This window comes from Lissotriton helveticus, chromosome 10, assembly GCF_964261635.1.
Source record: "Lissotriton helveticus chromosome 10, aLisHel1.1, whole genome shotgun sequence".
Lineage (NCBI taxonomy): Eukaryota > Metazoa > Chordata > Amphibia > Caudata > Salamandridae > Lissotriton > Lissotriton helveticus.
In genome coordinates, this window is record NC_136071.1 from 227,251,044 (window position 1) to 227,272,174 (window position 21,131).

The following is a 21,131-nucleotide window of genomic DNA, read 5'->3' on the forward strand; positions in this document are numbered from 1 at the left end:
CCTTCTCCATCCATTGGTCAGCTGTTGTCATTTAAATCTTAATTCCACCCACTAGAACATGGCGCAGTGGTCAGCACTCTTCAGCCATTGACTTACTTCACGGTGAGGAATTACATTCTGCTCTTTAACATGGAGCACATCCGGACTTAAACTATTCCCCTTCAGTGACAGAAACCACATTGATAATTAGGCCTTTTTGAGACGCCAAATATGTTTTGTTGTTAGCCATTTTTTTTGTTATATTGGCAAGTGCCCAGCAGCTTCTCCATCAATAAAGTTTTACAAAAAGCTAACAAAAAAAGAACTGACAAAACCAAAAGGCTGACAGCAACACAAGGCCTATATGCTTGTTTTTATAATTGAATGACTCAATCTCTGTTACAGTGATAATGTTCATTAGGTTTTGGATGGTCCACTGATTCCCCATGAAACCACTGGGATTAGTCTACCAATTTTGAATAATAACGAAGATCTCATTATGGTGAACCTCTTCTCATCTAATCTTACCATAGATGTTTGTGTGGCTTGCTTCCAGGGATACACTTAAATGTTTATCTTCTTACAACGAGGCTGCATCCTCCTAGAAGTAACTGCTAGTATTCTATTCTCAAATGAGTGAAGCAGTGCCATCCTTGAGGTGAAGGCTGGTGTGTGCCCCTGTCTTTTCAATATGATATGATATGATTCCTTCCTAGGCGACATACGCCTTCTTCTTTTCTCTTCTGGGAGATGGGATCCCTTCTTACAAGCAAGCCCAGAGTGGATATCCTCTTACAGTCATGGATAAACATAGTTGAAGCTGCAGCAGGATAGTGTAGTATCCTCTAGAGGAGAGCGCTGTAACATTTGGTTCGAGGCATGTGGGCTGCTAAATTCATATCTTAGCATTAGATCGCCGCCTAGTGTTGGGTCCGGATGATCGCACATTGTTGTCCTGGAAGAGTCTTCGAAGTATCCTGAGATAGGTGGCTCCTCCCCTGGACTACAGTGCGCATGGGCATCGGCTCCATCCCCAGATTGTTTTTTTCCGCCATTGGGTTCGGATGTGGTCTCGACGTCTTTCTGTCGAAACCGAGAAAAACTAACTTTTAGCGGCCAAAAGGCCTCGCTTTTTTGCGTCGGTATTGTCTGCGCACGGTCTCGAGTCTTCCGTCTCCATTTGTTCCCTTACAACCATGTGCTGCTCTTGTGATAACAGTTTGAGTGTTAGTTTCTTTGTGAGTGTCCTATGCGTGTAGGGGGTTTTACATCAGCTCAATGGGTGGTGTTCTACAGGTGTGGGGCAGAATGATTTTCTTTATGCCATGTGCTGTCCCATTGGTTGCAAATAACGAAAGAAATGCCAGTACTGATATAATTAATTTGATCATCACATTTAACATCCACACTAAGAAAATTAATTCAAAATGGGGTATTTGCTTTTTACTCGCAATTTTATTTTTCAAAATTCACAATTATTAAAAAGTTTTTTATATTTCATAAAAAGAGAAGCATATAAGAAAATAAGGACACATCAGAAACCATTCAATAGAAACTTCATGCATTCTACACCTGCAATCATATCACAATCAGCACCATGTTCACTACATTCATATCTCCATCATACATACCACATGATACCAATAAGGTAAAACAAACAATATCCTAGATCTGCACAAATTATACAATCATTTAGTACAATTTAAAGAAAATACATTCCTGTATATTGATGAATTTTGAATCATTCATAGGAACGTAATACAGTGAAAGGTAATGTACATAAACTGGTAGGGAGCCAGGGCATGTAACAGCCCCCTAGGTACACAAGCAGACCAGTAGGAAAACAGGCCTACGCGTTTCAAATCCCCTCTTATTCGCCAGGGATTCTCATCAGGGCCTCAGACACTGTGAATAAGGAGACAAGAAAAACATAACAAAGAATAATTGAGTGAGGTCATGAAAGAAAAGTTTTCTTTAGAATTGCACATCAGCAGTCTAATAATGTGGGCATGCACCAGGGCAACTGTCATTCTATAAAAAAGCCATTTCTGCAGGTCGGGTTTGCATGGCGTGAATAAAACACGGGAGGAGTCAGAGTTTACATACAAAAGTACTTACTGACTATTTGTCTGATTATGTGGTCTACGGGAGTCATAGACTGGAAGCTTCTCTAGAGTGCAGATGGCCTGAAAGATCAGAAAACAACTCTATGAGGTTCCAGCGTGAGTACATTCTGACAAGGCACAACGGACTGGTGGCGCCAGTTATAAGAGACTACAATAAGTGCCAACGCTTCAAAGACCAGGGAAACATATTTGGAAGGCATGTTATCAAGGGTCTTATGTGGCATATACCTTGCACTAACCAAGGCCTCAGGCTACACTATCGAAAAATGCATGTAGTGGCGGGTACCTTAGGGGTTAAAGGCGGCCGCCGGCAATCAAGGACTGTTGCGTGAGCCTCCTCTTTTCGCCTTCAAAAGAGAGAATAGCGTTGCTAATCATGTGGTTAGAGCAGCAATGCCGTCACAAACCCAACCTTCCCTTCGCCAAATGTTGGGATTAGCACCTGTACTTGGCCACCACAAGTGTGGGACGTGCCTTTGTTGTGACACCACGATACAGGGCACGGTTTTTCAGCACACATGCTCCTTATTCACAGTGTCTGAGGCCCTGATGAGAATCCCTGGCGAATAAGAGGGGATTTGAAACGCGTAGGCCTGTTTTCCTACTGGTCTGCTTGTGTACCTAGGGGGCTGTTACATGCCCTGGCTCCCTACCAGTTTATGTACATTACCTTTCACTGTATTAAGTTCCTATGAATGATTCAAAATTCATCAATATACAGGAATGTATTTTCTTTAAATTGTACTAAATGATTGTATAATTTGTGCAGATCTAGGATATTGTTTGTTTTACCTTATTGGTATCATGTGGTATGTATGATGGAGATATGAATGTAGTGAACATGGTGCTGATTGTGATATGATTGCAGGTGTAGAATGCATGAAGTTTCTATTGAATGGTTTCTGATGTGTCCTTATTTTCTTATATGCTTCTCTTTTTATGAAATATAAAAAACTTTTTAATAATTGTGAATTTTGAAAAATAAAATTGCGAGTAAAAAGCAAATACCCCATTTTGAATTAATTTTCTTAGTGTGGATGTTAAATGTGATGATCAAATTAATTATATCAGTACTGGCATTTCTTTCGTTATTTGTTATATAGGCTCAGCCTTGCTGATTAGAGTCAACCCTATCTTTGTTTTCACGTCCCATTGGTTGAGCTAGATTGCTTGTCACCTCAAAGAGGCTTTGTAACTTGGAACTGTGAAGACTGATGTGAATGTTTCCTTGCTTGCTTCTGCTGCATAGAGATTGAGAGCATTTCTATTATGCCGGGGATATACCCATTGTTGTTGTTTAGATTATGCAAATATTTACTGCAAACTCATGGCAGGGAAAATTAGCAGTTGTATTAAGGTAACAAATCATACACGAGAGGCCTGCCTTATGCTCCAGAAGCGAGTTAAGCCTTAAAGTATTCCAGGTTAACTAACGTAGGTATCTCTTTGTTCTGGCCTGTCAGTGAAACAGAACCTGGTTGTACTCAGAGCCCGTTTCTCAGAGATAACTCCTCGCTCCATCCAGGCGGCCTGTGAGAACCTCATTGAGCCGGATCAGAATGTCAACGATGCTGTGGATGTGCGTCAGGAGCTGGACCTCCGGATAGGTGAGAAGAATGCAATACCATGGGATATTGTGCTACTAATAATGGCAAAATTCAAGGAGTTTGCAAATACAAATGTCAAAAAATAAAAGCGGTAATGATATAAGATGAAGGCTTCATCAAGGGCCACAATAATTTCTCTAGCTTACAATTTACTAGACAACATATTGATTAGAATAATTGGCAATACATGTATTTCTTTGCTGCTTATTCAGAATGAAATCCCACATGCTATGCTAGTTAAGGTAGCTCTGTTATAGTGGTGTGTATTTGAGGAGATTACTGGTTAGAAGATAGCATGTGGAAGAAGCCTTTGCCTCAGTTCTGAATAAAGGACACCTGCTCAATTTGTGGGAAGTGTTGCTGGTATCCTAGCAAGAGGCAGTACTTCTGACTTTGGAGCCTAGACATTGGCTTCATCACTTGACGAAAGAAGTGTGTGATTCTGGGTAAACTACTTGATAGAGTATATGTAATGTTAATCATTTTAAAACGGGAACTAGACAGTGTGCTGTTAGGTACTGTTGCAAGTATGCCTTTCTACTTCACATTTGCTGGATTCTGTAAAGAGGTCTCAACCGGACTTCCACACCATACTTTGAAAGTCATGTTTAAAATGCTTGTACTTCAATAGAAGTGTTGTTTTCCAATTTCATGAATACATCTTTTGGCTGCTTTGCATTGTTCTCCAAGGCTCAAAACACTGTGCTTGAGCTGACACAATATTAGATTCCCTTCCGCGACCGGCGTCCTCTTCTCTTCCAAAGCCATTTCTTTTGCCACATTAACACTGCATAGATGACTGATCCTCAAAGTTACCAGCATAATCAATAAGACATTTATACCTTCCACGGTGAATCAACTGAAATTTATCAGTAGAGTGCACTCCATGTTATGAGGCTAGTTTAAAAAATGTGTGGGTCGCCCTCAAAAGTAGCTATCACTTCCTTAGATCCTTGCAGTCAGATTTGTCAACCTCCTAATATATAAAATAGAACTCTTTCCGGGATCCAGGAGCACTTTCTCTAGGCTGATTGATAACATTTCGAAGGGAGGACATCCTTGATGACATTGGGGGATGGTAGAGGAGAGAACATCTCTAGCTCTTCAAATGTGCTTCCATCACTCTTTTGGATTAAGGAAGGCAAGTCTGTTGAAAAGCTGACATGGCCACTGGGCAGCTGTTAGTCCCTCAAGACCTTAAATGTTAGTGTATTTTCAATTCGACATTGTACTACTTTAGCACCACTGGAAGCAAACACTTGCATTGGGCATAGGACAGAAAGGTTAAGAATGCTTACAATTTTTGCCTCTGCAAAGGATAGACAGAGTAGGGCTGAGCCGGGTTTTGCAGCCTCAAATGCCGCTTCTCGGAGCTTGCTCGGGTGAAAAAGATCCTTCCAGATGAAGGGCGGAAGCAGGGAATCTTTTTGGATCAATTACAGTATTTTACACTGATCCTCCAATGCAAGTTTACAAAAGTTTGTACATTTTTGTAAGTTAAAGCTAAGGTAAAGATGTTGTTCTCCTTGAAAGTACTTGTTTTCAGGTAAACAGCACACTATACCCATTTCAGGCTCATGGAAGAAGGCAGAACCTGTCCTTTCAGCTTGACTGGAGTGTCCAGCTGCAATAGTTGGTATCTCTGGGGTTTTCTAGCTACTAGTCCACTTTCTGAGATTCCAAGCTACTCTCCTCATAGCTTACAAAACAGTACAGAGCAGCAGCCAAGGATGCCCACTTGGTCCCAGGGTTAAATAAGGAGAACTGGCTGGTTGTGTCCTGGTTATCAGAACACCGTGATCTCTGGAAATACAATGCGGTCATCTTATTTATTTACGAGTCAAGAGGTTTCTGGTTCCAGACTAACTGCAGGGAAAGTTGATCCCAGCACTGCATTGTATAGCTCATTTCTGGTTTATATTGGGGCAGGTTTCTAGCCTTAAACATACCACTGCTAAGCTTGCCCAAACATAGCTCCCTCCCTCGTTTACAACTCATTCAGTTCCCAGTGAGGTTTGTCTTTCAGCCGCTCAACTTTAATATGTGGATTCTTGGGAATTCAGTGTGAAATGAACCTTCAACTTTAGTAAGTAGCTCCTTCTGTCTTTGATACCAGGATTTTGGCATTTGAAAAAGATTTGTAAAAGAGGCCTAGAGTAAAGATAAAGGAACCCAATACGGTGCATGAATTCCCCTTGTCTGTGATGCTCCTTCACATTACAAACACTATCGCACATACCCACCAGGGCATATGGTCCTGCAATGGCAGTGTTAACAGATGCTAAATTCAATATTCATGTGGTCAAAAAGAGCCAATAACCTAAACTGTTGCATGACAGCTACCCAGACCTCTTTTCCGTCCGTATTATACTTAGTGACACTAAATTATGCAGCTAGAGATGACCAAAGTATGTGGAAGGGTTCCTTTTCTATACAGAGCAGCAAGAAAATGTCAATTATGTCGCATAATGCAGCACTGTTGTGTGATGGAATCAGTTCATTAATTTGTTATTTTTACACATTTTAACACTGTCTGGACAAAGGTTTTACCTCATTAGTACTAGTATAACACCCAAATACAGTAATGTACAACTGAAAGGTGATCCTTTCTGAAGTGCCTTCCACTGTTCAGCAACACTCTTCTAATTTTTCATAACGTTTGATCCATAATCATGCAAAAATGCAGCATCATTTTAGTGGCCGTGTTCATACTGTTACCCCATGGCATATTGCTAAAGTGCACATTGTGTAATTCACACCATTATGTAAGTGAAGCAGCTGCATGTATGACTCCACCATGTTCCTTTTCTATGTATTACTGGCAAAACATACATTGGTTTTACCAATGTTTGCAGAATATTGTATAGTGCTCCTAGCGTTTTAGGAATCTTATACTTCATATCCACATGTGAATTAGTAAAATAGGACTAAAAATGAAATACATTTGTATTTTAATGAAAAATAAAAAAATCTTTTATTTTTCAGTTAACACTTGTCATTAAATTAAAGATTTGAAGGGGAGATTCCATTCTAAAAGAGGTTCTCTTCGCACTTGGGACTGTAGGCATCAACTGTACAACTGGGGTTTCCCAGAATTAAGCAGCAAAAGGGCACATGGAGCGAAAGCATTCCTCTCAAGTTTTCTTTTAAATGTGGCACACTGCTACTCAGAAGCAAACATTTTACATGGACTGAACATTTGACTGTAAATTAAAAATATTTTTCTTAACCCTCCTACACAGTGATGTTTTGTGTCTACTGGTTTATAAATACATCTTTTATGTTACGACTATAGTAAATACATAACATTGTTATTAATTAACTCTGTGCTCTTTGTATTTCTGTATTGCTTGTCTCTTTGCTTCCCAAACACCTTGGAATTTGCTACCCACCCTGCCCTGAGTGGAGATTGCTACTTGTATGGACTTTTTGGATTAACTCTGTAGGGTCCCACTCTCCATGATGTTGTGGGGACTTGACCTTAGCCAGAAATGTTTTGGCCACTGCCCACTCAACCCGCCAAGTTCAGTCTATCTAATACTTCAATCAATAAATAAACCTCACATGGGCAAATGAGGCTCCTGCTCCTCAAGATTTAGAAGCAGTCAACTATATGTGGGATTGTGGGGTGTCAAGTATAAAGAGATAGGGATGTGTGCAAGGGATTCGATATGAAACAAGTGGATTTGCCAGGAAGAGAGTTTTTGGGATAAAGAAGTTGTGGCTGGCGCAAGAGGAGATCAGAAGGGCTGCTGGCATAGAGCTAACTGCGGGACAAAGAAGATAGGCTGGAATTTCCATGCTTGTCCAACTCTGTGCCCTGTTCTCTACACCTATTCATCTAATCCCCATTTCTAAACACCTTCGAATTCTACTTAGGCCTGTATCGTTTGTTGGAAAAGGGATAATGGACAAAGCAGACCTTTTTCTTCTCACATGGTTCCCCTTCCTTCAGGACTACCCCCCGACTCTTGTTTATTCCTCACCAGCGACCTCTAGCCAGTTTTTGCATTCTCCTCCTGACCCTGCCCACCCCTGCTTTACTAGGGCTCCGCCTGACTGGCCCACTTCCCCTCCCTCTCTTAACCTGCTTTGTAGTTCTGTCTTTCCGCCCTTCTTTCTTCCTTCCCTCCTTCTCTTTCTTTTCTTTCCTCCTTTGGTAGCTTATTTTCTCCCCCTCTGCTCTCTCTCTTTCTTATATATTAGTATTGTTTGGTATTGGTACATTTGTATCTCAACATGGGTCGATGCTAAACTTCTCTGTCGCTGTATTTACTGTTGTTTCACAGTACTTTATTCATGCAAATTAAAACAACCGATAAACAAAAAAGAACCTGTGGTTTCATAATAATTTGTTTTTCTTACCCCTAGGTGCCGCCTTCACTAGATTTCAGACACTGAGGCTCCAGAAGATCTTCCCCAACGTCCTATCCAACCAGCTGATCAGCTATGGTAGTTGCCAGTTCCCAACGTTGGGTTTTGTTGTGGAGCGATTTAAAGCCATCCAAGCCTTTGTTCCGGAAACATTCTACAAGATTAAAGGTACCGTCTAAAATTCAAATGCTGAAAATGTAATCTTTGCTTCATTTTTAAAAGATGGAATGTATAGGGTTCCATTGATAAGGTGGGTTAGTTAGGAATGTTAAAAATGGTACATTTATATTGAACATAAATGCACAAACCGACTTAAATGCACACTCGAAACTAAACTTAGAATCCTAAAATAGGAATAGGAATTACAGACAGTTTACAGATTTCTAGAAGTGTCAGTAAACCCCAGAATTGGCTTCAAGTATGAGATTTCTTTACAGACTGCATAGTATTCGTTCTAAAACTTTATTCGATCTTTGAATTTAAGATCATAAAAGTACAAGGCAAGTATTCACAGAGATACAGATTAAAAAGTTATATAAACATTTCGCAAGAGAGAAAAAGAAAGCAATACAATTGATTTATCTCTCAAGTGGGTATACCTTTACGCACCTATCCATTCTTTAGTGAAGTTTTGAGCCATATCAGTTAAAAAGACAAAAGAAAATAAAACGATCCATAACCTTTTTACAGTAGCACCTGTCTCCTTTTGTTCCTACAAGCCCACAAAAATTATGCTAATGAAAAACACACTAAAGGATCAGGCAAGGATTTTAAAAAGTATAAGGCAACCCGACATTGCTTAAAATGGTATTGTTTTAAAATGGGTACAATATATTGATTTCTTTCCCCCTGATAAAAGCCACAAAAAAATAAAATATGGAGGTCACTTTGGGGGGATTTTAGGTCACAAAAACAGAGGGACACTTCCAAATGTTTAAAAGTCCCCTCTGGGAACCCTAACATTAAAGGTACTAGGCTCAGACGGACCCTCAGCAGGATGATTTTGTGGTGGGCAATGGGAATATCTTCTAAGTAAAAATATCCTCCCTCTAACAATGATGGTGTTAATTGATACATGAGGGCTGCCTGCTTAAGATAATTCCTTTGCTTTCGGACATATTGAGCCTGGCGCATAAAGGTGTCCGCCAACTTCTTTTTGGACAGCTTTTTGCACATTGTAGGAATTTCAAAAAGCTGCGCCAAGCCCTGGGTTGTTAACTCCTGTTTAACATATTTCAACCACCTAATCCTGCCGTGGTTATCCATCTTTAGAATATCTCTAATTATGTTTTGGGTTAGGGTCACTGTGTCCCTGCGCCAGATGGAAAGCCAAAGCTGAAGGGGGGGCAGTCTGATAAAGTCGGTAATGTACACAGACCTAGTTCCTTGTGGCTACATAATTTTAGAATGATTCTGGGAGGGAGACCACGGATTTAAAAAATCTGTTTTCAATAATTTGCAATGCCTCAATAGATGCCATACCCCAGCTAGTATTATATCTGTCTGCAACAAGATAGGATCATAAGAAACAATTTCTTCGTTTAACAGAGGTGGTACATTGAAGTAGCGCTTTAAACTTTCATTGATGAATCATTGTGCAATAGAAAATAGTTTTAAGTTAGTTTTGTATTTCTCTATTTACTTTGTTTCTTTAATCTCCCATGTAAAATCATTGTCATATTAAAGCCTACATGTTTTCATAAGTTCATAAATATAACTCTATATATCTCATACAAGTATATTTTTTTCAAATATCTTTGTCATGATGTCAAATGATAATTTATTATCATGATATTTTCTTTTTTTGCATACATTCTTACATTTTACTCTTTAGCTAAGTATGTCTTTTAGAAGCTCTTGCAACCTTCATCTGTTTCTCAGAACATTAAAAAAGGTATCAGTAAATGATCTCTTATAGCTTCCTATTACATTGTTGCCTTTTCTGTATACATTATCAACCTTGATACTAAGGTTTCAGCTTCCTTCTGCTTTTTTCTTCATCAGGTGCTACCTAATTATGGCACACTTTAAATATCAGTTTTTTATGTTGTTAAGCCCTCTCAGAATGTGGCTTTTCTGAAAGACAATACAAGATTCCTCTGCTTCTTATCCAAATCACTATATACTATTGATAAGACATTTAAGGGTCCACAAGGCATCCAATATATATGTCCTTTCCAAAATAATGTCCAATGACAAATGCTGGGGTCTTCTCCCACCAAATTTGTCTAACTCGAAACAAACCAATTTAGAAAGCTGCTTTTGAACTGCATTTTTAGGCTTCATATGAACCTCATTCATGGAAAGTAAAGGGGGTGGGGGCAGTGCACAGCACAACGGAGCAGGAGAAATATATCCGCAATGCTGGACTACATTTTTTGAGCATCTGTTGTGGCAGAGCAAATTTAACAGCATGAATGTGGTGAGCCCGAGGGAGAGTGATTATAATGCCCTACATTAAACGGTTCAGATGCCACCCATTTGTGCTACAGTGTTAGATGCAGTGAGGAACATTTAAATGACCAGAAGCAATAAACCTTTAAGAGATTAATCCTTAAACTCTTACCTAGTGGGGGTTTTAGAAATCACATTGAAAATGATTGTTGTGTTTCTGAAATATTAGCCGGATAGCAGGGCATATTGGCATGGGACGCCAGCAATGGAGGAACTACACCAGTCTTTGTAAGAAGGAACAACTTTAGACACACTTCAAAGTTGAGAAAATTAAACCACTGGAAAAACTGCCTACTATGTGAGAAAATAATTCCTAGCCTTATGAGTGCCAATGCTATTTCAAGGTTAAATTGTCAAATAGCACAGAGGTCAAAGAATGTAAGGAAGAAGGGTAGTTGATGAAGTGAGATAGGGTATCTAAGAAGGATATACACATTTTTGGGGGGTTGGTTGCTAGATCCATGGGCAAAGAAGAGGGACTTCAGTGTGTCCCTGTTCAGTTTAAATTTCCAGCTCTGTAAGCTGAGTCACACCTTTTGGATAATAGGATCGATGAGGAAAAAGGGTTTCTACTGGCAGCCAGGATGTGTGGGTTTGGATCAACCCTTGAATCCCCTTTAGGCATATAAATAGGGGCGCTAATACTATATCTAAAAGCCACAGGGGCTGCATGTGCTGGTCTGGATTTCCCTAACAATATTTGAAGCTAATGTAAAAGAATGGTTGGTGATATTAACAAGGTTTTTCCTTGAGTTCAACTCTGGAAGATTCAGTTTATGGCACAGAAGTCTAATTTAGCCAATCTATAAGAAACCTTTCTTAGATGACCAGGAAGCTATGGCCTAATTGCCCGTTTGGATTACAGTGTGCAAAATGTTTAAGATACTTGGTTGAAACTACCTGGCTTCTTCCTTGGGTGCAGACAGGTTTTAGGGCTCATTGTTCCACAGTCAAAACAATAACTTGCTCTGAGAATGCTATTGAAAAAGTAATATACCAATAAATGTCAGAAATGTACAGTTCTCTTATGCATTCAATTGCAAGAATTCTTTATGGTTACGCTTCTTTCAGTTAGCTATCCCTCGACAATTATTTGCACTCTTAGTTGATTTGCACACACCTACTTGAGTATTAATTCAGCTGGGATACCACAATCACTACTTGAAGGTTCCGCAGGATTTGATAGTTTAGATCAAGGCAGCCCAACAGCCCCTTTAATATTTTTGCTACAATCTGCTATCTTACCCTGAGGTATATGGATAACCACCTATTAATTAACATTGCCAAAAGAAAGGTTATGATACTAACAAAAGGTGAGAGCGAAGGCCAAGTAGGTGGAAACTAGTAACAAACATATCAATGTGTATCAGTATTTGGGGTAGATGTTTTCCAATAATTTAGAGTTGGCAGACCGGTTTTCAAAACAAGTCGGAGCAGTATCCTAAGTTGAAAAAGGCAGGCTAGCTTGAAATATATTTGTGTGAAGACGGAACAAACCAGCCATAAAAACGTCTATGAAGCAAGAATTCTGGCTATTGCACTGTACCGAGATGAATGGCTGTCTACGGAGTATTACTTGCTGTTAAATTAGAGGGAATGTTGCAGACTAGTTCATTTTAGCTGTGAAGGCTACATACAAATGCATTGGACCTTTTATTAAATGTGCTTATCACCAGTAGGCTCTTTATATAATTTGACTTTTTGTAAGAAATGGAAGGGGACCAGAGGGAAGTCTACCTTTACCCACCACATTGCTACATCTTTGAATCTAAACTCCCACTAGGCAGGAGGTGTGGTTCTCAATGATGTTAGGCTGCCTGAAGAAAAGTTTGAAAACAGAGGTCATGGAGAGAGTTTTCAGTTTGATTGGTTCAGTGTCATTCTTATAGTGAGCCAAATCAGCCGCATTGCTTTAATGTGCTGTTCTGAATAGTATCTGAAGGCAGACTTAGAGGCGAGAGTTAGGCAATTTTTTCTAACTCTATAAAAATACGTGCTCTACCTCTGCACACGCAGCAATATTTTTCCTTTTTCCTGCCCCAACATTAAACATTTGCTGTCGATTATTTAGAATTTTAAACACCGTTTACAGAACAATAGATTAGTTTTAAATATGGTCTTAACAAATTTAACATCATTTGCAAATGTTTGTTATTAATTATTAATATTTATGTTATACTTTGTTCTTACGATAATTAAATGGATTTAATTATGCTGTATCAAATACGTATTTCTTGTATTGTGGCCTGTTCACTCTGGATGCAAAGGCTGTATTTTTTAAATAGTGTTTATTAGTTCCAATAAATCATGTCTAAAGCTGTAAACATTAACAAAGTAAAATATTCCCATTTTTATCTTTTTATGGTCTTTGGTTTGTCTATGGTGTAGAGAAAACTGTAACCGAATAGTGCTACTTTTTGTTTTATTCTTCTATCACATCAGGGGAGTGACTCCTTATATTGTATACAATATATTACCTTGATGACAACCTCACATTAACAGGACCTAGCAGGTAGATCAGACCAAATAATTCACAAAGCTTCAGCAGCGAAGAGCCTAGATGCTGTTCCAAAAGCATAAACCTTTTGATGTGTGGTGTAGGGATTGTAAGAGTCTGATATAATGTCAGAGTGCAGGGATATAATGGCAATGGCAGAGTTCAGAGCCTAGTGGGGGAACCAGGTCTCTCTTATGCGACATGTCTAAATCATGTGCACACCTAAATACTATTGCGTCTGTGTATATTCAGCAGTGAAGCAGATGGCATTGTTTATTTCCATACCAATGTTGCACGTTAATACACTTTGTAATAGATATACGCGCTTAACCATTCACTTCCTTCATTCGTACTTCTCTGTACCCCTATTGGTTGCATTACACGTTCTCTTTATCCTACACTATCCTTTGTGATGCCTCTCCCTTCATATCTCTTATTGTTGCTGTAACCAATCCTTGCTGGTTCTTATGTTCCATTTTTTCTGCTATCATTTCCTCTAGACTCCTGCCTATAAGCAATTACTGTCAAAATACTTAAACGAATACACCTACTCTCCATTGGTAATGACAAGGTATTATTAGAGAATGACCACCGAGTATGCTTCAGCTCACACAGGACCAGCCAGTGGATACTTGCGACGCTTGTCCTGCTCTCAACGCAGCAACTTAAAGATAAAAAGAAACACATCCCACATTTAATCACATTCCTGTTTGTGTGTACCTGGTATAAAAAAAATGTTTCACTAAAGAAACGTAATTATTTTCATTTAATTTGCAAAAGATGTGGCTGAGATCATAATAGGTATCTTCAGTTTAATTTCTTCAGTGAGTTGACTATTAGCAAAATGTGTGTATGCCAAAGGGAGACCCGGGCACACAATATCATTTAAAAGCCGTCTATTTCATGAGGTACAGTTTGTCCTTAAAGTTCGAAAAATAGTGCTACAATGTGGAGATTGCAACTGACCGCCTGTTATTGTCACTTCAATTTGACAGACTACAGAGTGGGATTATTTTGTGAAAGTTTATTTTGTAACATTTGTGCTCTGCTTCCCAATTTTTGTAACATCTTGTTCTGTGACCTTACACACAGTAACGCATTTTTTTGAAGACATGACTGTGGACTTCAGCTGGAAGAGGAATCGTCTGTTTCACCACACAGCCTGTCTTGTCCTCTACCAGATATGCATGGAGGTAAGAACGGGGGCACCAAAAGTAACTAACACTAAAAGTGCTGGTGTGTCCTGGGAGTGAAAATGGGGACTGTAAGTTTGTGTTCACATAGATATACAGTTGAAAGACTAAAGAGGTGAAGATTACTTTTTAGAAAATTCTATCTACATGTTTATTAATATTCAGTTTAGATGACTGAGAGTTTGGATTTGATCATGCTACCTACATAGAAAACGTATTTAAATATGGAAAATGTTGCTAAACTATTTAGAATACTTTTGCTAAACAAATGGATATTTTTCTAAACCGCCACAGTAAAATGTGCCGAAATGGAGGCAATAAAAGAGTCTCTAAGGTTGGTAAAACAAAATGTATATGAGAATATCAGCAATGTGTGAGCACTTGATTAAAAACTGCGTATATTGCTTTAAATTAATTTCCTGTGCGCTACATGCCATTATTTCAAAAACCACATTTGGGCTAGATGGTATAAAAACAAAAGCAACTCCTGCTCTTCGGCATTATCAACTGTAGAGCAGATAAATAATCCTGTAGCTCCTCACGAATTCCTGTGGGATAAAGACATCTTTTCAAGGGGACCATGTCCAATGTAAACAAAACTTAAGTTTGCCAGATACTAAGCCTCACATGAATGTACAATCTTTAGATGGTTTCCAATTCACACTTCAGGTAATAGTACTAAAGTAAACTGGTTGAAACGGAATTATGTGGTCAAAATACTGGTTTGCTGAAATTCCATAAGCTTAAAATATAAAATTAAAACGTTGGATAATGTTAAGATGGTTGCACAATCAATATTCATACAACACCCTCTGGACATACTTCTCCAACATAATAGTTAATCTTTATTTTAGAAATGGATCTGTTAACAGGGACACTGAGATTCTCCTAAATGCTTCAGACGAATATTCTGCTGAGGCTCATTTCAGAGCAGAGTTAGTATTCTGGGTGTTTCATAGAATGTCTTTGATAAACATGCCAGGGGCTTTAAACACAGCTTTTCATTCAGGGTTCATTACATGATGAACAAGTTACTTACCTTCGGTAACGATGTATCTGTAAGAGACCTATATTAGTTATAGATTCCTCACCTTAGAATTACCCCCAGGCGTCAGACTGGAACAGGATAAATATTTTCTTAGCAGTACCCCTGCCCATTGCTAGGTGGCATTGGTTGACTCCGCGTCCATCGACGGCGTCGTGGTTGCCGGGATGAGGTTGTGGTGTCTACTTAGACGCGGCCCCTGCGCACTGACGTCAGTTCTGTACACGACTTTCCACGCCAGAAGCGCAGAGCCATGCAAGACACTGACCACTGGTGCACAAAACTAGGGCCCTGCAAGGGAGTCCCTATCCCTAGAAGTCACTTCGCAGAATGGGGAGGATGGGTAGGGCGGGTAAGGAATCCACAACTAATACATATCTCTTACAGATACATCGTTACCAAAGGTAAGTAGCTTGTTCATCTGAAAGAGACTATCAGTTATAGACTCCTTACCTTAGAATATATACCCCAGCAATACCAACCCCAGAGGTGGGTCTGTGAACCAAGTTAACACCAGGAAGTCCTGGAGAACAGAACGGCCCAAAAAGCCGTCTCTCCGGACTTGGATGTCCAGGCAGTAATGCTTAGTAAAGGTGTGCAGGGATGCCCATGTGGCTGCCTGGCAGATGTCAACCAGCGAAACTCCACGTCCCAAAGCAGTAGTAGCTGTCATCACCCTGGTAGAGTGAGCGCCGAGTCCTACTGGAGGTTCCTTTTTAGCCAAAGAATAATAGATCTTAATGCATAAAATGACCCATCGAGAGATAGTACGTTTGTGCACTGCCCAACCTTTCTTGGCGCCCACATAACCCACGAAGAGTTGATCGTACACCCGGAAGTGTTTAGTGCGGTCATGGTAGAAAGACAGAGCACGTTTTGGGTCCAGTCGGTGGAGTCTCTCCTCCTCTTTGGAAGAGTGATGAGGCAGGAAGAAGGTGGGCAATATGATGGTCTGACCCATGTGGAAAGAGGTAACCACTTTGGGCAGAAAAGAGAGCTAAGGATGGTGGACTACTTTGACTGGGTGGACAGCAAAAGAGGGAGGTCTAGAAGATAAGGCTTTAAGCTCACTCCCCCTGAGAGCAGAGGTGATGGCAAGCAAGAAAGCAGTCTTCAAAGTAATGAGGCGAAGAGCACAAATATGTAGTGGCTCAAACGTGCCCAGTCCGGGCCACAAGACTGGCTTGGGCTCGGTCACGCTTCAGCCCGGTCGCGCTTGATCTTCTTCAGCACTCTGTGCAGAAGTGGTACAGGCAGAAAGGCATCCAGGAGGCCACAACTCCACTTGTGACTAAAAGCTTTGCCGAGCGAGAGCTGCCTTGGAAACTTAAAGTAGAAACATATGGTATCCCAACTGGTATTATTTGAAGGCAGTTAGAACGGATATGAATACAACATTATCCATAAGGAAGCAAGGAGACTCTATATGATTATAGCATGTGCTCAAGGCATCATTTATATAAATATTTTAGGGAAAAAAACATATTAGGGGAAAAACAAGAAGGAGGGAGCAATTCGCAGTTATTACAGCACTGCAATGTACAACTGATAAACTTGAGAACAACCCAAATTGTACTTGGTGCTCAAGGTGTGTCAGTGAAAACCAAGGTAGCGACGCATGTGACAATGTGAACAGCGTTGGCGGCGCAAGGTGACAGGTGCAAAAATATACAGTGAAACGTTTGATACAAAGCGGTTCCAAGTAATTTACAAGAGTTCGTATTTATTTGGTTCAATGTAGTGTTCGTGAACCACTTCGTGTGTTGCACCTGTGATTGCGCTGGATGGTCGACGGCGTTTCGATCCACTTAATTCAGGATCTTCATCAGGACTGGGTCGAGGGCAGTGCTGTGGAGGAGGAGATCGGATCGAATCAAGGCGATGGGTAACGTCAGGCCGTGTGGCACATGAGACTCGTGTTCAGAATCGTCCGAGAGGGGACTGCTGATGAGGGGAGCAGGATCCGCGATGGTTGGGGCATCAGGACAAACAGATTAGTCTTGCTGTGAAGGGGGGTCCAGAAAGGAGTAATGTCCTTCAAACCGATCCAGTCAGTGATCGGAGCGGAGAGATTGAATCTCTGCGAGTTCGGCGGCTTCACTGCGAGTGAAGCCGCCAAACTCAATCTCTGCCCTACCACGTTCCACCCAGAGCCACGGGGCTGCGCGAGCTACCCAGCCTCTGCATGGCCGGGGACGTGGGACCCAGGTCGTGGGTCTGGGGGCCAGCGGGTGGGCCAGTCCACCAAAGCTCCCCTTGCAGCAGTCTCCAAACCTTCCTAGTCCGACATTTCAGGTCGACCAGTTGCCAGTGGGTGGCAAGATCTGCCATCACCTTCCCCACTGGCGTAACATCACGTCGGACAGGTGGGTTTTGCAGATAGTCCGAAGGGGCTACTCCCTCTCCTTCGAACTACCCCTCCCTCCATGCCATCAACACTCCATCGCATGTCGGAGGATCACTTGACCCTTCTCCGCCAGGAAGTTGCAGCTCTCTTGGCCAAGGGAGCTATCGAACACGCCTGTGTGCCAGAAGTAGGTAGTGGTTGCTACTCCCACTACTTCTTGGTGCCCAAGAAGGACAAAGGCCTGATTCCTATTTTAGACCTCCGGGACGTCAACCGCTTTCTCTGGAAGGAGAAGTTCTAGATGTTAACCTTGGCTCAGGTCTTGTCTGCCCTCGACCTTGGAGACTGGATGTAGCGTGGTACTTGCAGGACGCTTACTTTCACATCCCCTGTCTTGCCTGCCCACCTGCTTTTCACGGTAGGCCATGAGCATTTTCAGTTTACCATGCTCCTCTTTGGCCTTACCAGCGCCCCTCGGGTGTTCACTAAAATTATGGTGGTGGTCGCAGCTCATCTGCGTAGATGAGGGGTTCCAACCTTCCCCTCTCTCGACGACTGGCTGTTGAAGGCAGGCTCGCCCCAGGCTGTTGTCTCCCGCCTCCAGACTACTGGGGACCTTCTGCATTTGCTGGGGTTCACAGTCAACGTGCCGAAGTCACACCCGATTCCCTCCCAGAAGCTCCTTTTCATCGTAGCGGTTCTGGACACAGCACAGTTTCAGGTCTATCCTCCAGAGCAGCGAGTCTGAGATATTCGGGCTATGATACAGATGTTTCAGCCTTTATCCCGTATTTCGGTGAGAATGACCCTGAGGCTGCTGAGCCTCATGGCCTCCTGCATTCTGCTGGTGGAACATGCCAGATGGCATATGCGGGTTCTGCAGTGGGCCCTGAAGTTCCAGTGGCCGTAGCACCTGGGGAATCTTTCAGATGTCGTCCAGATCTCGAAGGGGACTGCAAGTCAGTTGCAGTGGTGGCTCACGAACCAGGATTGTGTCAACGGCAATCCCTCTCCCTTCCCCAACCAGAGTTCACAGTACTGATGTATGCCTCACTCCTGGAATGGGGTGGCCATATGGGAGAGGCAGAGATCAGGGTCCTCTGGTCTCCGGCGGAGTCCGAGCTCCACATCAACCTTCTGAAGCTCTGAGTGATCCGTCTTGCACTGAATACATTTCTTCCTTCTGTTAAAGGAAGAGTAGTGTAGGTGTTTACGGACAACACCACCGCCATGTCGTACTGCAACAAATAGGGCGGGGTTGGGTTGTGGACCCTATGTCAAGAGGCTCTTCGCCTTTGGACATGGCTGGAACATCGCTGGAACATCAGGGCATATCTCTGGTGGTTCAACACCTGGCAGGTTCCCTGAACGCCAGGGCGGACGAACTCAGCCGCCGGTGCATGATAGATCACGAATGGAGTCTTCACTCAAAGGTGGTGCAATGTCTCTTTCTGCAGTGGGGAGAGCCTTGGTTAGATCTATTCACCACCGAAGAGAAAGCTCAATGTCAGCAGATCTGCACATTCGAGTTTACAAGGTGTCTGTCGTTCAGAGACGCTTTCCGTCGCAAGTGTAGTTGCAGCCTCCTGTACGCCTTTCCGCCTATACCCCTCTGGCCAGAGTGTTGAAGAAGATCAAGCGCAACTGGCCCTCAGTCAGTCAGTCAAAGAATCTTTATTCGATTTAGTTAAAAATCATACAAAGAGAATAAAACATTTTTGTACAAGTAAAACACAATTAAACAATTTCATATCAATCGATTTTGTGTGACGAAAAATTTAAGCTAAAAACATGATTTATAAAAGGATGTTAAAATGCAATTCATACGGGGGAATCTTATGATATCTTACGTGATCTCGATCTCATCGCCTCCACTAAAAAGTTTGCCATACAAAATGTGATGCGGATGTTACACAATGATTGAAGATAAATCATGGCTGGTCTCACCTGGGAGAAACCAGCTCCCCTTAAAATAGGTAACAAATATCTTTTTCTATGATCTAGAAAGAAACCACAAAACATAACAAAATGCAGGGTGTCTTGCACAGAAAAATTATCACAAGTACAGGGCGGTGCTGACTCTGGTTTCACTCATGTGTTAAAACTTCCCAAATAAAAATGTATACGGTTGAATCTAAATTTAGTCAAAAGAAACCTGTGAAATGGCTTGGTGACAAAACATAAGTAGGGTTCTAGAGCTATGGAATTCACTAACAAATAGTGTCATCTCACTGCTGGCTTCTGCAGTTCCCTTTCCTCTCGGCACATTCTTGCCCTTAGCATAAACTGGTTTTTAACAATGTCTACATCCTGTTCCTTGATGCCAGAGGGGTCTGTAAAGAGTTCCGGGCGGCCCAATTCCATAAAGGACTTCTTCAGGTAGGCCATCCACGGTACTCTACTACTGCGATCCAAAGACATGACATCCTTCATTATCAGGTGATTAAGAGTTAGTACTTTGTTGAGCCATGTCTTTAGCCAGTAGGTTAAAGGCGCTAGGTTTAACCTATCACAAACATAATCCAGACCCAATTCTGCATGAGTGGAAAAGGTTGGTGTCGACTGGGGAACAGACAAAAGGGCGCGTAAGAATCTATTTTCCGCTTTTTGAATAGGTTCCAGACATACATAACCCCATAATGGTGCACCATACAATGCCACTGAAAAACATTTACTGTTGTAAACCTTTAGAAGGGCTTCCATCGGTCTGGAGCCCAGCCTTTTTGAAAAACCCAAAAGGGCCGCTGATGTCCTGGTCACCGCCAGGCTTTTGGCCCTTACCTGTGGGCCCCAGGTACCCCTGTCATCAAAAAGCACCCCCAAGTAGGGAAAAGCTGGGACACTAGTAACGACTTCGCCCTTACATTTAAAAGTTTTTTACTAAAGCCTTTTTCCTATGGTGTCCAACAACCATGGTGTGTGACTTGTTTGAATTGACCTTCAAGTCTAGTTGGTCCATGAAAGTACCAAAGGCGTCCAGGAGCTGCTGGAGACAGACGCCAGTGCAGGCTATCAGCACCGCATCGTCCGGGGATAGGAGAGCAGGGATTTTAACTTCTCCTACACGCGGAGCGTCTCTGGCCACTGCATCCAGGCAGCTACCTAGGCCATTGATATAGATTGTGAAAAGCAGGGGGGCCAGTATGCAGCCCTGCCTGACCCCACGCATGGAATTAAAACGGGACGTACATCTACCCTCTTTTGTGACCCGCACAACTGCGAATAGCTCTTGGTGGAGTGAAGCCATAAACCTAACCAGTGCCACGTCGATCCCAATCCTCAAGAGGATGTCCCACAACTTAGACCTGTTCACCAAGTCGAAGGCCGAGGAGAGGTCCATGAACGCTAGGTACAGAGCCCCCTCCCCGGCCACCGTATACTTTGAGATCAGCAGGTGTAAGTTAGAGCACTGCTCTATTGTTCCTCTCTTCTCTCTGAATCCATATTGGATATCAGCCAATCCTCCACAACACTCCAAACTATCCCTAAGCCTGGCCAAAAGGACTCTA

The 21,131-nt window shown here is 41.8% G+C and overlaps 1 protein-coding gene across 1 annotated transcript in view; it reads left to right on the plus strand.

Moving 5' to 3' along the window:
• TOP3A (DNA topoisomerase III alpha) overlaps nucleotides 1-21,131 on the plus strand; it is a 226,265-nt gene that overhangs the window by 111,504 nt on the left and 93,630 nt on the right. The window contains exons 6-8 of the mRNA XM_078665179.1: nucleotides 3,569-3,712; nucleotides 8,084-8,254; nucleotides 14,130-14,230. Of these exons, the coding sequence (XP_078521305.1) occupies nucleotides 3,569-3,712; nucleotides 8,084-8,254; nucleotides 14,130-14,230 (416 nt within the window). The remainder of the gene's footprint in view (nucleotides 1-3,568; nucleotides 3,713-8,083; nucleotides 8,255-14,129; nucleotides 14,231-21,131) is intronic.